The 13120-nt window shown below is 41.6% G+C and overlaps 2 protein-coding genes across 2 annotated transcripts; one reads left to right on the top strand and one right to left on the bottom strand.

Annotated features, from left to right (window-relative positions):
- The window catches only part of Erich1 (glutamate-rich 1), a gene marked incomplete at its 5' end in the record, with an annotated part of 52793804 nt that overhangs the window by 5073142 nt on the left and 47707542 nt on the right, over positions 1-13120 (bottom strand).
- On the top strand, positions 4663-7245 carry Np4 (defensin NP-4 precursor). 2 transcript variants are annotated; one of them, XM_087587587.1, is made up of 3 exons: positions 4663-4757; positions 6290-6471; positions 6986-7245. In XM_087587587.1, exons 1-3 carry the CDS (start codon positions 4672-4674, stop codon positions 7096-7098), a joined length of 381 nt encoding a protein of 126 aa, XP_087443713.1. In that variant the 5' UTR covers positions 4663-4671; the 3' UTR covers positions 7099-7245.

Genomic DNA, 13120 nt, shown 5'->3' with positions numbered 1-13120 from the left:
ATGTGCACGTTATCTGCAGTGTCTGCACTTGTATAGGACAAAATATACTTTCTATACAGGAAACCTCTTCATATACAGAAAGTGGGCCTGTCTAGTGAGTCTAGTGCTCTCTACAAGGTACTCTCAAGTGAGTTCCTTATAGCTTTGGAGAGCTTAACGCAGCTTGCAGGAGATATTCAAGATAAATTCAAAAGTCCATAGACAGTTTTCCTTGCACCATGATTCTCCAGTAATGCTACAATGTGGTCAGTGTCAGGCTCTAAATCATCACACACTCCTTAAGGGAAAATCATGTATGGATGAAAGGACAGCAGTGGTGGTGACCTTGTAGATTGCAGCTTCCAGTAGCACAGATGGTGTGGGTTCCCAGTAAATATTCCTGTGGGCATTCAATAGGGAAGGAACCATACTGGAAGAATTGAATGCCCTCCTCACATTTGGGGAAGGAAGGATGCGAGAAGCATCTTACTTGGAAGTTTATAGTAACGATGGCATATGTCATCTCTAGTGATTGAGAATGTAGATTAAATCTAACTCTAGCCAGTCTAATCCTTTTACCCTCAAATATTGCAGAATACTCATCATGCAAACATAATGGGCAGATACCAAATTCCCACAAGACTTTAAATAAGTCACTTGTGACCTGGGGAAAAAGAATTTAGCAATTAAGTCAAATGTGGCATCATCCTTCTGAAATGAAATAGTCTAAAGGTATAGGTTCTCAGTTAGTATAACAAAGTAAGTGTCCATCAACAAACACATGACACAGTCATATTCATCAAGCTCCCTACTAACGTTCTCCAAGGCCTCTCCACTATATCACAGAGCTAAAAGCCTCTCTTGCCTTTGTCTCCAGAGAGATCATTCCACCATCTCTCCCTGTTGAAAATTCTTCACCCTGGATGCAATAAGCTCATGTATTCTTCCTTCCCATTTTGCAGTTTAGGCTGAAATTTTCTTGTGATATGCAAGAGTTCATTATTTTTAAACTGACCTATTGCAGTGGTGAAATTACTAGGTGCATAATGGTAAGTGTTTATGCATGTATGTGCGTATTGTGAAATGATTAAGTTGTGGAATTAGCATATCTGTCACCTCATATATTTATAATTTTGTTATGGCAAAACACTCAAATTCTACTGTACTATACTAAGTGTTTTGAAATACATAATCCGTTATTATTTCTGACCATGCTATTATGTAATAGTCTACCACAAGTCATTTCTCTTATGTAAATGTAATTCTGTACCCATTGACCAACCTACTGCCAGCCACCCTTGACCTTGCCAGCCTCTAGTAGCAAGTATCCTATTCTCACCTGCCATTAAATTGCTTCTTATTTTGGATATATGTGAACATGTTGTTCTTCACTTTGTCTGTCTGGATATTACACAGTAAGTGTCCTCCAGAGCCATCTCAGTTATAAAAATTCCATCTTTTTATTGTTGAATACCATTTCACTATGTATACACACAATCTCTCTCTCTCCTCTCTCTTTCTCTATCTCTCTGTCTCTCTCTGTCTCTCTGACTCTGTCTGTCTGTCTGTCTGTCTCTCTCTCTCTCTCTCTCTCACACACACACACACACACAGACTCACACAGAGTGTTTATACATGTGTACCAATTCTTTCTATCCACTCACCCACTGAAAGACATCTCTTGACAATAATGTACAATATACAAAGCTACAATCCACAAAGTTAGCTCTCAAGCACAAATAGTTTATTTTGATTTGAATGTTTGGTCTTCTGAACTCTTTCTCAAATCCGAAGCAGAATATAAGAGATTAAGAGATAGTTTCCTGTGCTTTACCAACTTTCCTTTGCCACTCAAAGTTCCACAGATCATTTAAGAAACTTGCAGATTAGAGGAAAAGACTCTCTAGTCTAATGTGGACCAGATGTTTACCTTCCCATCTTCTTAATACTTGGACCCCTTAGGAGGTCACTGTCTTTAGCCTGCTAGCCAATGACCACATGCCCACACACTTGCCATTGTCTATATTCTCACTCATTGTGTGTTAATCTAAAACTCCAGATTTGTAACCTATTCCTCTGCCTTCCTGTCCCCTCAGGGGGTGACCCTGCTTCTTTGATAGTGTTCCTCAATAAAGCAGTCTTTAGAGTAAGCTAGGAAGTCTGTTACCCAGTGTGTACCCGGAACACCTGGACCCAGCTCTTTCACATCAGATGTTCTGTGTTAGGAATGATCATACTTCCCACGTGTGTTGATGTGCGACCTAGATTCACAGTTAAAGAACGACCCTCACATCAGAATTTTCACTCAAATTCTTTAGAACATTAAGAGATTAGAAAAAGTAGAAGGTTCAGGAAATAAAAGTATTGTCCTGGCCTTTCTTTTTCTGTTTCTGATGGCTCTCGTATGATAGCAGAGAGAGTGAAGGGCAGTTCTAGGAAATCTTTGTAGTTTGAAATCCTAGGAAAAGTACACATGCTCATTTTTCTCATGTTCTAGAAATCACCAAAGTCATAAAGCGCACCCCATTAAATCCCTCTCCAAGACAGAGACCTGAACTCCACTTGGGTTGCACCCTGTTCCTGCATCGCCATTTCAGAAATCTGGATAAACAGTATAGTTCATCAAAACATCTCAAGTAGTACAAGATCATATGCTACTTCTCTAGGATGTGTAAGTGGGTCATTCTTAGATACTAGGTGAGAAGATGGAGTCCCCACTTTATCGATGCATTGACAAACCAAAGGTTGATATTCAAAATAACCATCACAAGTCCCACCTTCTCTCACCGTGTGTGTACATGAAAATGCCCTGCTCTCCTACTGCTGTGTTAGATATCATTACAAGAAGAAATGGATTCCAAACAATACACACATGGGTTCTGCTCATATGTATCATTTGGTCAGTGCCATGGACTTAGAGATCAGTGATTCTCTAGGATTTGGGGACTAAGTGCAGAAAAGCACTCGAGCATACTTGGCAAGTTGGTACTGGTGTCAGAAGGAGGTTGATATGGGCTGGGAACTGACAGCAGATGGTAAGTGTAAATCCACCCATCCAGGCTCAGGATGGGGGGGATCATCATCAACCTGTCTGAAGCCGAGTGGCCTTTGATGATGGATATTTTTAAACATTATGAACAAAAACGTTTTTCCTGAGAAAGCGGCGTATAAATAGTTCTGGTCTAACAGTTTAAGAGGCCTCATTTCTTCCCCTGTGGTTCCCCAAGCAAGACTCAGAATTTCTCAAACTATGGCAGATGACTTCCAGTGTGAACATCTGACTTAGTTCATTTTGTCTTCTATAACAAGATACCACATACAAAGTCATAAAATAATCATATTATACCCATAGATTTTACCATTTCCTACAGTTCTTGGTGCTCTGAAGTTTTAAATAAAAAAGATTTTTCTCTCTTGTGATAGCCCATTTCCTGGCTTATAAAAGACATTTTCAGAAAATATCAGCACCTTGTTGGAGGGATAAGGTGGTTCCCTGAGCCTCTTTTATAAAAGAAGCACACTATCCCTGGGGATCTTTCTTTTTAATCCAATACCTTACCAGAAAACTCCACTTGTCAATGTCATGACCTTTGTGGGTATGATTTCCATATATCAATTTTAGTAAGACTTAAACATTCTGACTACATCTAGTAAAGAAAAGAATGAGATATTAACACTTTAAATCTTGGAGAAAAATACAGCATGTTGACATGAGTGAGTTTTTGATACTGAACAAGAAATTACAAATGTTATGCTCAAGCAGAACTGGGATATGCCTATATTCCAATAGCAGTGTCAGAGGATTTGAGGCCATGTCAAAGCACTGTTTTCCCCTATAGACTGTATTGTGCAAAGTCAATTCATCTCCAACATGGGATATCCATTCTGACCATGCTGGGTCTAACATTGTTTTGATACATGGCCAGTACTGGTTTAGGCATAATGCCTCTGATCACATACCACTTGGTAAGAGGAGCTAGCTTCATTCTCTCTGCCGTGTGTCCAGCCAGTGGGACATTTTGAAGACATCATGTCTCAAGGAACTAGGACATGGATGTTTTGCCCATATGGCTCTAGAGAACTGTTTACCCTTATTAGTGGCCAAGAAAGCTTGCATGCTCTTCATTCAGAGAATGACTTGATATATATATACTTCAATCAAATGAGAGACTCCATTAGAATCTACAGGGGAACTAATGTGCACTCTCACTATAGCGTACTATCTGTGCTCTGCTGAAAGGCTTAACTAGTTCCCACAGTGGGAACTAGTTAACAACTAGTTCTCACAGTTGGGACTAGGTCCTGGAGAGGTTCACTAAGAACTACTTCTCAAATCCTTCTCTTTATGCTCATGAAATATGTATTCTAGTCATTTCCAGAGGCAAAAGCCCTCAGTTGCAGGCCACACATTTCCTGTGTGCTCTCTCATACTTTCTGATACAGGTGATTAAACTTCTGCCACAGAGCTATACAGCACAAGATCCTTGGAGTGAATAGTGATGGACAAATGGATGTTATCTTGTGTTGGACTCGATAAATAAGAAGTCGCTTTTGTAAGCCCCGCTTTGCTCCCAGCTTTTCCAAATTGCTTAACTGCCCTTGCACCACAGGTGTTTGAGGTATCCAATAGAAATTAACCACAAAAAGTTAAGACATCACAAGTGATCCTTAAATAGGGGAAGTCTATCCAAGATGTTTCAGCTGCTCCTGTATCCCAAGGCCTGGAAAGAAGAGTTCTGTGTCTCTTGCTCTGCTCTCCCTGCATACGCCAAAGGTCTGTAAGTAATGAATGTAATTTTCAAAGTATGGGTATGTCACTGAGGCCTAGGTACAAGGGACTCCCTAAAGGCAAGGGTGCTCTGGAGGAGGCCATGTCATTAGACCCCATTCTAGTGTTCTTCTAGCTGGGTCTCTGGTATCAGAAAAGGACAGTAAGTACTGGTTAAGGGGAAACTCACAAAACTTCCCAAAACATAAATGTTGCCCTTGTCATTGAAGTAGAGATAATAATATAATCTTTAACATGTCTGTCTAGTGTAAGAAATATCTCATGCTATTGGTACGCTTTGGCTACTGCACCCATATTCTATATATTTTGGATATTAATTTCTTTTCTTTTTTTTAAAATATTTTATTTATTTATTATATATATGAATACACTGTAGCTGTCTTCAGACACACCAGAAGAGGGCATTAGATCTCATTACAGATGGTTGTGAGCCACCATGTGGTTGCTGGGATTTGAACTCAGGACCTTGGGAAGAGCAGTCAGTGCTCTTAACCACTGAGCCATCTATCCAGCCCCCCCTTTTTTTAAACATTTTTTTAGATCTATTTATTTATTACATACACAGTGTTCTGCATATATATGACAGACAAGGGCACCAGATCTTACTATAGATGGCTGTGAGCTACCATGTGGTTGCTGGGAATTGAACTCAGGACCTCTGGAAGAGTAGTCGGTGCTCTTAACCGCTGAGCCATCTCTCCAGCCCCTAGTTTCTTTTCAAATGTATCCTTTGCTAATGTTTTATGCCATGTTCTCACTTGCTACCTCACCATGATATTTATTTCCTTACCTGTGCAAAGGCTGAAAAGCCTAGTGCAACCCCACAATCCCCCTTGCCCACCTGCCTTGTTCCCAGATCCTTTGGTTTCATGCAAGACATCACTTTACAGACCCAGTTCTGAATTTTCTTCCAGTAGTTTTATGCTTTTACTTCTTAGTTCCAGGTCTTTACTTTACTTGAAATAAGGCCAATGTGGTCAGCAAGCATTGACTCTCTACACCATCAGGATTCAGGTGTCACCCCTGAGTGTCACCTTCAGATAGCAGATAAAAATACATCTTTAAAGATTTAGAGGAATTGGTCCTGAGACTTAATGCACGAGACTGCTGTTTCTTTTCTTCTTTTTAACATTAAAATGTAAACACTCATTCAAGTATAAGTTCATAATCCAAAAGGTTGTAACAGGAAACAATAGCAGGGTCCTCCTCAGCCTCACCAGCTTAAACCAAAGACAGCCACCGAACACTGGACCATTTGTCATGAGGGAAGCTGTGAGATCAAAAGTATCAAGAAGTCCTCAAGGAGAAATCCCTTTCCTTATCAATGTAGACACTGTCTCCCTGCAGGATCTATCTCAGATTCTTCTCTTCACATACACCCCCATATGCACAGAAAGACACACACATACACACACACACACACACGCACACTCACACACACACTCACAGACACACACACACACACACACACACACACACACACACGTGTACACAGTTCCTGATGTTTTTTTCATCCCTTAGGAGACCCACAGCCATGAGGACACTCACTCTGCTCATCACCCTTCTCCTGCTGGCCCTCCACACCCAGGCAGAGTCTCCCCAAGAAAGAGCTAAGGCGGCTCCAGACCAGGATATGGTCATGGAGGACCAGGATATTTTCATATCCTTTGGAGGGTATAAAGGCACTGTTCTCCAAGATGCAGGTGAGAGACATAATCATACTCGAGACATGGGCTAGAGAGGAGGGGTAGAGGTAAGCTCTGAATTTGGGCCACTCATTCAACTTTATTACTTCTTTATTTTCCTCAGTGAACATCAAGAGCCAAATAGATCAGTTTCTTGTTGCAAACACTTGTTTGTGAATATCATGGTTATAATACATAAAAAGACTCAGTGACTACTTGTTTTTTTTTCAAGATCTAAATGGCTACACTTACATTTTACTTTGTCTATTTTATTTTAAAAATTGGCATAGAGTTAGATATTTATGTAATGACAGGAGCACATAGAATGATAACAAAATTAAGACAAATGGGCATTAGTCTTTAGTTTTGTGATTATTTTTTGTATTTTTTTCCTACTGATTGTAATTGCTTATGCTGCTGTCACTAATATTCAAGGCAGAGAGCCCACTTAACCCAGCACAAATATTGCCCAAGATTCTTCCTCCCTGCTGAGTCAGGCACTAAGTACTTCCTATGATATCTGCTTCCCCAGTTGTAAAGGCAGGTCAAGCCTGCTATTGCAGAATCGGAGCCTGTGTTTCTGGAGAACGGCTCACTGGGGCATGTGGTCTCAATGGCCGCATCTACCGTCTCTGTTGCCGCTGAGCAAGAAGAAGGAGGAGGAGGAAGAGGAGGAGAAGGAGGAGAAGAAGCCATTTGTCATATGACTTGAAGGAGACTGTTACTTGTCCCATGTTATGTCCTTGAGTTTTCTCTTTCTTTATATCCAAATAAATTTCTTATAGCAAGTTCTCTCTGTGTGTGCTTGATTATTGTCTCCAAGCAAGACTCTGAGAACTGAGTACCAGAATGATAGAAAGAAATTCTTGGCCCAGGTCTATAAGAGTGTCAATGTTATCTCCTGATGGATAATAAGAAAGCTCAATGCCGTTGCTGGCAGCCTGATCTCTCGTCTCATAAATCCACTGCATTTGCCACTCTCAAATCCATTGTCCATGTGTGACAGACAACATGGTTATCTTCATTTTTATATTGTCCCAACTACCTAACTGTTCAAAGAAATCCACCTCCTCATTCTGAATTTGGACCAGGATTTGAACCAGCAGGCCAAGGTCCTGTATCTGCCAAAGAAGCCCTAACTGTGCGTCAGTTCTACAGACACAACTGTAAGCAGCATTAAGCAGGAAAGACACTAAATATGAAGTGTGAGGGCTTATATATCCTCAGCCTATTAGTGGCACTTTTAGAAGGGGCCCTATTGGAATAGGTGTGGCCTTGTTGGAGTAGGTTGGTCACTGCTGGTTTGGGCATTAAGAACCTTACCCTGCCTGCCTGGATGTCAATGTTCTTTTAGCAGCCTTTGATGAGGCTACAGAACTCTGAGTTCCCCCTCTACCATGCCTTCCTGGATGTTGCCCTATTCCTTCCTTGATAATAATGGACTGGACCTCTGAATCTGTAAACCAGCCCCAATTTAAATGTTGTCCTTATAAGATTTGCCTAGGTCATGGTGTCTGTTGACAACAGTAAAAGTATAAGACAAGAATCAACATAGAAAATTGCACCCAGATCTACTCAACACCTGAAGTATGTGTATATATCTGATGAAGCTGCATTTGTAGGCCTTACATTAAACACAGACACACACAGACACACACACACACACACACACACACACACACACTCACACATACACAATACACACAAACACATATGTGTAGGTATCTTAAGATACCTTTCTCTATACTTCTCAATAGGTACTAAGTTATTGGAAAATGTGACTAAAGTCCCTTCCATCACAAGATATACAGTGATACACAGAGATACAGCAGAAGGGATCAGATCCCAGAGAACAGTATCCTCAGTTACTACAGCAGATACAGGTACCTGGATCATGAACCACACATCATGGACCACAGAGGGAACTGGAGACCATATACCTCAAGTTCTTAACAACCACCCACCAAATTTAAGAGGCATATAGGCGAATGTTTCCAAATTTATCCCTCACCCCCTTAAGTCACGTGAAGATTCTAGTTTAACTCTAGTAAAATAAGAGGAGATTCCCAAGCTTTCCAAACTGCAAAAGTGCTTTCAAGGGTTTGTGATGGTTTTCTTGAACTCATATTCTCATTGATGCCCAGAAGATCCGTTCAGTCATAGACTCCAGCCTATTTTACAGGGTCTCTTTTGCTTTCCTTGGAGTGACTGCTTTGGAGCTAATGTCGTAATGTTTAGCATTCAGAAGACTGGAGCTCGATGCCCATCTATCCTGCACTGAGTGTCTTCTGAAGACGCTCTGGGAAAAGAACATGTAGGGCAGCCATGACACCTGATGGCCAGTTCCAGGCCCTCTGTCCCCTTCTCTATGGAACATTCCTGGAACACTTAGATTCTTGGTCAGAGTCCCATGCAGAAAGACCTTTTAATATGGATGAACACTACAGCTTTTGAGAAAAACTTACAAACAGGCCTGGGTCTCAACAGCCCACATTTCAGTGTATGCTCCTTGGTGTCTACCCATCAAATTGATGGATGGTGGGTGTAATGATGGGGTGAAAAAAGAAAGTCAGATCAGAGAAATATGAGCTGCAGGACTGAATGTGATCTTGGAGTTCCATCTCCCGCGATACAGGAGCTGTCTCCTAAGAAGCAGGAGAGATGCTTATCTTGTTTGTTTGTTAATGGTCACTTAAAGGTGGAACACAGAAAAATGAGATCTATGAAGTAGGGTTTGATTTTAGTGTTTGCATATCTGTAAGGGGAAGGGAAGAACATAGAAATATGGACGGGCCACACACAGTTCCCTCATTCTCCCTGTACACTTTGGTGTTTCTCTAATCTGCAATTTCTGTTTATACCACATGCTGCAACCATTTGATGTCTGACTATGGCTACTTCATGAGCAATGAAAAAGTAAACAATAAGCTTCCTTGATCCCCAGTTGCTTAAATAGTTATCAACAGTCACGTGGATTGCTCTCAGTGTATTCTGTGGCTTTTATAATGAACCTAGAACATTCATAAATGTTCAGAATACAACTCACACTTCCATTAACATGCATCCCTGTAATTTATAGGAATGGCTACAGAGTTGGAAAATGATTTCACTCTGCTGGAACTCAAGCTGATACCTTTGAGAAACACCTTCTAGAGCCTGTGTAAAAGAAGCTTCTGTCCTGAAGCCATGTGACACAGTGTTTTCTGGCACAAAACAAGTCTCACTGACCTATGCCAGGCTTGGTGGCATATGCCTGTAACTTCAGCCCTGGGCTGAAGCCAACAACAGGATGGCATTTGCCATATCAGACGGGACTATTTACTGACACCCTGTCTCACAGGAACAGACATGCACACCACAATGGCTGAGATCGCTCCACTGACTTTCTTAAAGTGTCCTTCAAAGCTTCTTAAACATTCATTAATTAATTTACATCCCAAACATTTCACACACATGCTCTCCCACTCCAGGTTGTTTCTCCCAGAGTCCTTTACCTTCCCATTCTCCTCTGAGAGCACAGGCTACTTAAATGAGTATTCCCCAAACCTGGTGCATCAAGTCTTAGCTGAATTAGGAACATCGTCTTCCACTGAGTCCAGAAAAGGCAGCCATGGATGTAGGATTATGTCATTTTGCAGCAAGTTCCGTCCAGGGTAAGGCAAAGCTTACCATTGGTTCAGAAAGAAGGGTAAGAGGAGCAAATGTCTAGGAAGGAGTGAGGAGGAGGAGAATCGAGAGATCGAGATGGAGTCTATGGAGGAGAATGGTTTGGTTTTAGGTGAACTAGATAGATTATATCTTGTCTAGGTAGGTGATTTATATCGGTATCAATTGGCAGTGAATTTTTTGTGTGGAGGAATTGTGGATTGAGAATTTAACATGTAAATCTAATGCTAAAGTTTTAGTTTTGGGGCCTTTGATTCTACCAGGCTATAGAGGACCATGTGGGGAAAAAATGGCTGAGAGGCGGTTGCAGCTTGCTGATCTTGTACTGTGGCCGCTTAGAGTGAGAACGCACAAGGGCCTGCAGAACAAGATATTTGTGTGTGTGTGTGTGTGTGTGTGTGTGTGTGTATGTGTGTGTGTGTGTGTGTATGTGTGTGTGAGTGTGTGTGTGTGTGTGTGTGTGCGTGTGTGTGTGTGTGTGTGTGTGCCTGCATGCCATACCTGGTAACTACTGCCTTGGGGACTATCAAGGAGCCTAAAAGGGAGACAGCCAAGAGAGGGCGGCTTTTGGATTACATTGTAGAGTAGCAGCCACAGTGAGTAGAACCAGCTCCTGGGAAGTGTTAGAAAATGTTCCTTTTTGATTTTTACCACAACACAAAGAGATTGAGCTGTATGTCTGCCACATATGTGCCCAGGGCCATGGCTCAGCCCTTGTTCACTCTTGGATTGGTAGCTCAATCTCTGAGATCTCCCAGGGGCTAGATAGTTGACTCTCTTGGTCCTCTTGTTGGCTTCCCATCCCCCGCAGGGCTTTTAATCCTTCCCCAAACTCTTCCTTTTGGGTTCCTGACCTCCACCCAATGTTGGCCTGTGAATATCTGAATATGTTTCAGTCAGCTGCTCAGTAGAACCGCTCAGAGGACAGTTATGCTTGGCTCCTGTCTGCAAACAAAACAGAATGTGATTAATAGTTTTACGGACTGATCCTTACCCATGAGATGGGTTTCAAGTTGGGCTGGTTATTGTTGGCCATGCCTTCAGTCTCTGCTCCATTTTTGTCCCTGCATTTCTTTTAGACAGGACAAATTTTGGGTTGAAAGATTTGCTTGGATATAGGAGGCAACCTCTTCAGAATCTGTGTCCCCCCTGTTAGGCATCTTGGCTAAGATCACCCCAAATGCCTCCTGGGAGCCTCACCCATCCCAGTTCCAGGACTTCCTAGAGATAGCCCCCAATCCCCTGCCTCTAGCATTTGCAGATTTCCATTAATTCTCCTGACCCCCTAGGCCTCTATCTTCTCTTCCCACACCTGATCCTGCCCCCAATCCTCCTCTTCCTTCCCTCTACTACCCAGTCCCCTCCATCCCTCTGCCTCTAATGGCTATTTTGTTTCCCTTTCGTAGTATGATTCAGGTATTCTAGTTTGGGTCTTCCTTTCTTGTTTAACTACTTTGGGTCTGTGGTTTTTGGAATTCAATGCACATTAACATTCTGGAACCATTATCAGGGCTTGAAGGATTTATTCTGGCATTTTTTTTTCTAATACTATCTTACTTGCCTGGACTTGCCCAGTTCTTAGGCCTAGTCTCCTTACCTGCCAATTTGAAGTTTTTTGTGGAATCACCCTAGCCTTCTCATGCAGCGACCTCCCTCCTCTCCTCTCAGTCTCTCTCTGTCTCTGTCTCTGTCTCTCTCTGTCTCTCTCTCTCTCTCTCTCTCTCTCTCACACACACACACACACACACACACTCACACTCAGAGACACACAACCACACACACACACACACACATATATATATATATACATATATATATATATATACAGTGAATAATTTTTAATGGTTGCTTTGATCAGAAAAACAAATCTACTAAAAACTGTGATTCCTAAGACTGACACTTAATAGAGATAAAACAGTAACATACTAATATTATAGAAGCTGCTATCTTGTCATAAACAAGTTATATAAATAAGGATATAAACAAATATTGTTATTGAGAGACTGCTGGATTGTGAGTTGAGTTTATTGCTCCCAAGGAAGGAGGCCATGGAATTCACCAAGGAGAACAAAGAGAGAGGGAAGGGGAAAGAGAAAGAGAGAAAGGCTGCATCTAGCAGAGAGAGAGAGAGAGAGAGAGAGAGAGAGAGAGAGAGAGAGAGAGAGAGAGAGAGAGAGAGAGAAAGAAAACAGCTTGTCTGGAATAAAAGGGAAGAGACTCTGGGGAAAGGGCAGGCCTCCAGACTCAGTGTCAACCTGTGCCTCAATAAGAATCAGTGATTTGCTTCCAATGTTCAAGAGCTCTGAAAGCAACCAGAGATTAAGACAATACTAGGAGTTCCAGGAATGCAAGAGACCCCAGATGATCCCTTACACCTGAAGAAACACCAAGAAAGAGCACTGGGGTCTTTGATAATTAAAGGTCCTTGACCTTTTAGCTGGGCCTCAGTTCTAAATTCAACCATGGGTACTCAGGACAGGTATAGCTTGATATGGAAGTTTGGGTAATTACAATTTAAATTGAGTCTAGGGACTTTCGATGTTGTCTGAGTCCATAACAGTGGGCCCTCGGATTTTTTTTAACATGGTTTTGAAATAATAAGATTCTTATCCTTGAATCCAAGTGTCTTCATAAAGACATACCAAATGTTAGTTGAAAACAAGCTAATTCCTGTACAGATACATCTAGTCAGAACAATTCCCATGAAAGGGGTCTTTTATTGAGAGGGGAATGAAATGAGGAAGAGAAAGATGGGTCACAGTCTTTGTCTTTTATCTGAGATTAATGTAAGTGATCTAGGTAATGACACATCCCTGTCCTTGAGAGTGCAGGAGAAGTCTGAATCCTTTATTATTGAAGTAAAGCTGATTATCAGGCATTGTGAGTCATAATTTGCACATATGATCATCATTTAGTAAATGGACCAGGAAATGGTTGCTAGAGTTCTGTTGAATTCGACCCTGGTCTATGGACAGGAACAATTGTCTCATCCAAGACTCTG

The sequence above is a fragment of the Rattus norvegicus genome, chromosome 16 (genome assembly GCF_021556685.1).
Source record: "Rattus norvegicus strain SHRSP/BbbUtx chromosome 16, alternate assembly SHRSP_T2T, whole genome shotgun sequence".
Taxonomy (NCBI): domain Eukaryota; kingdom Metazoa; phylum Chordata; class Mammalia; order Rodentia; family Muridae; genus Rattus; species Rattus norvegicus.
The sequence above is the reverse complement of the archived record's forward strand: the minus strand, read 5'-3'. Positions and strand labels throughout refer to the sequence as shown.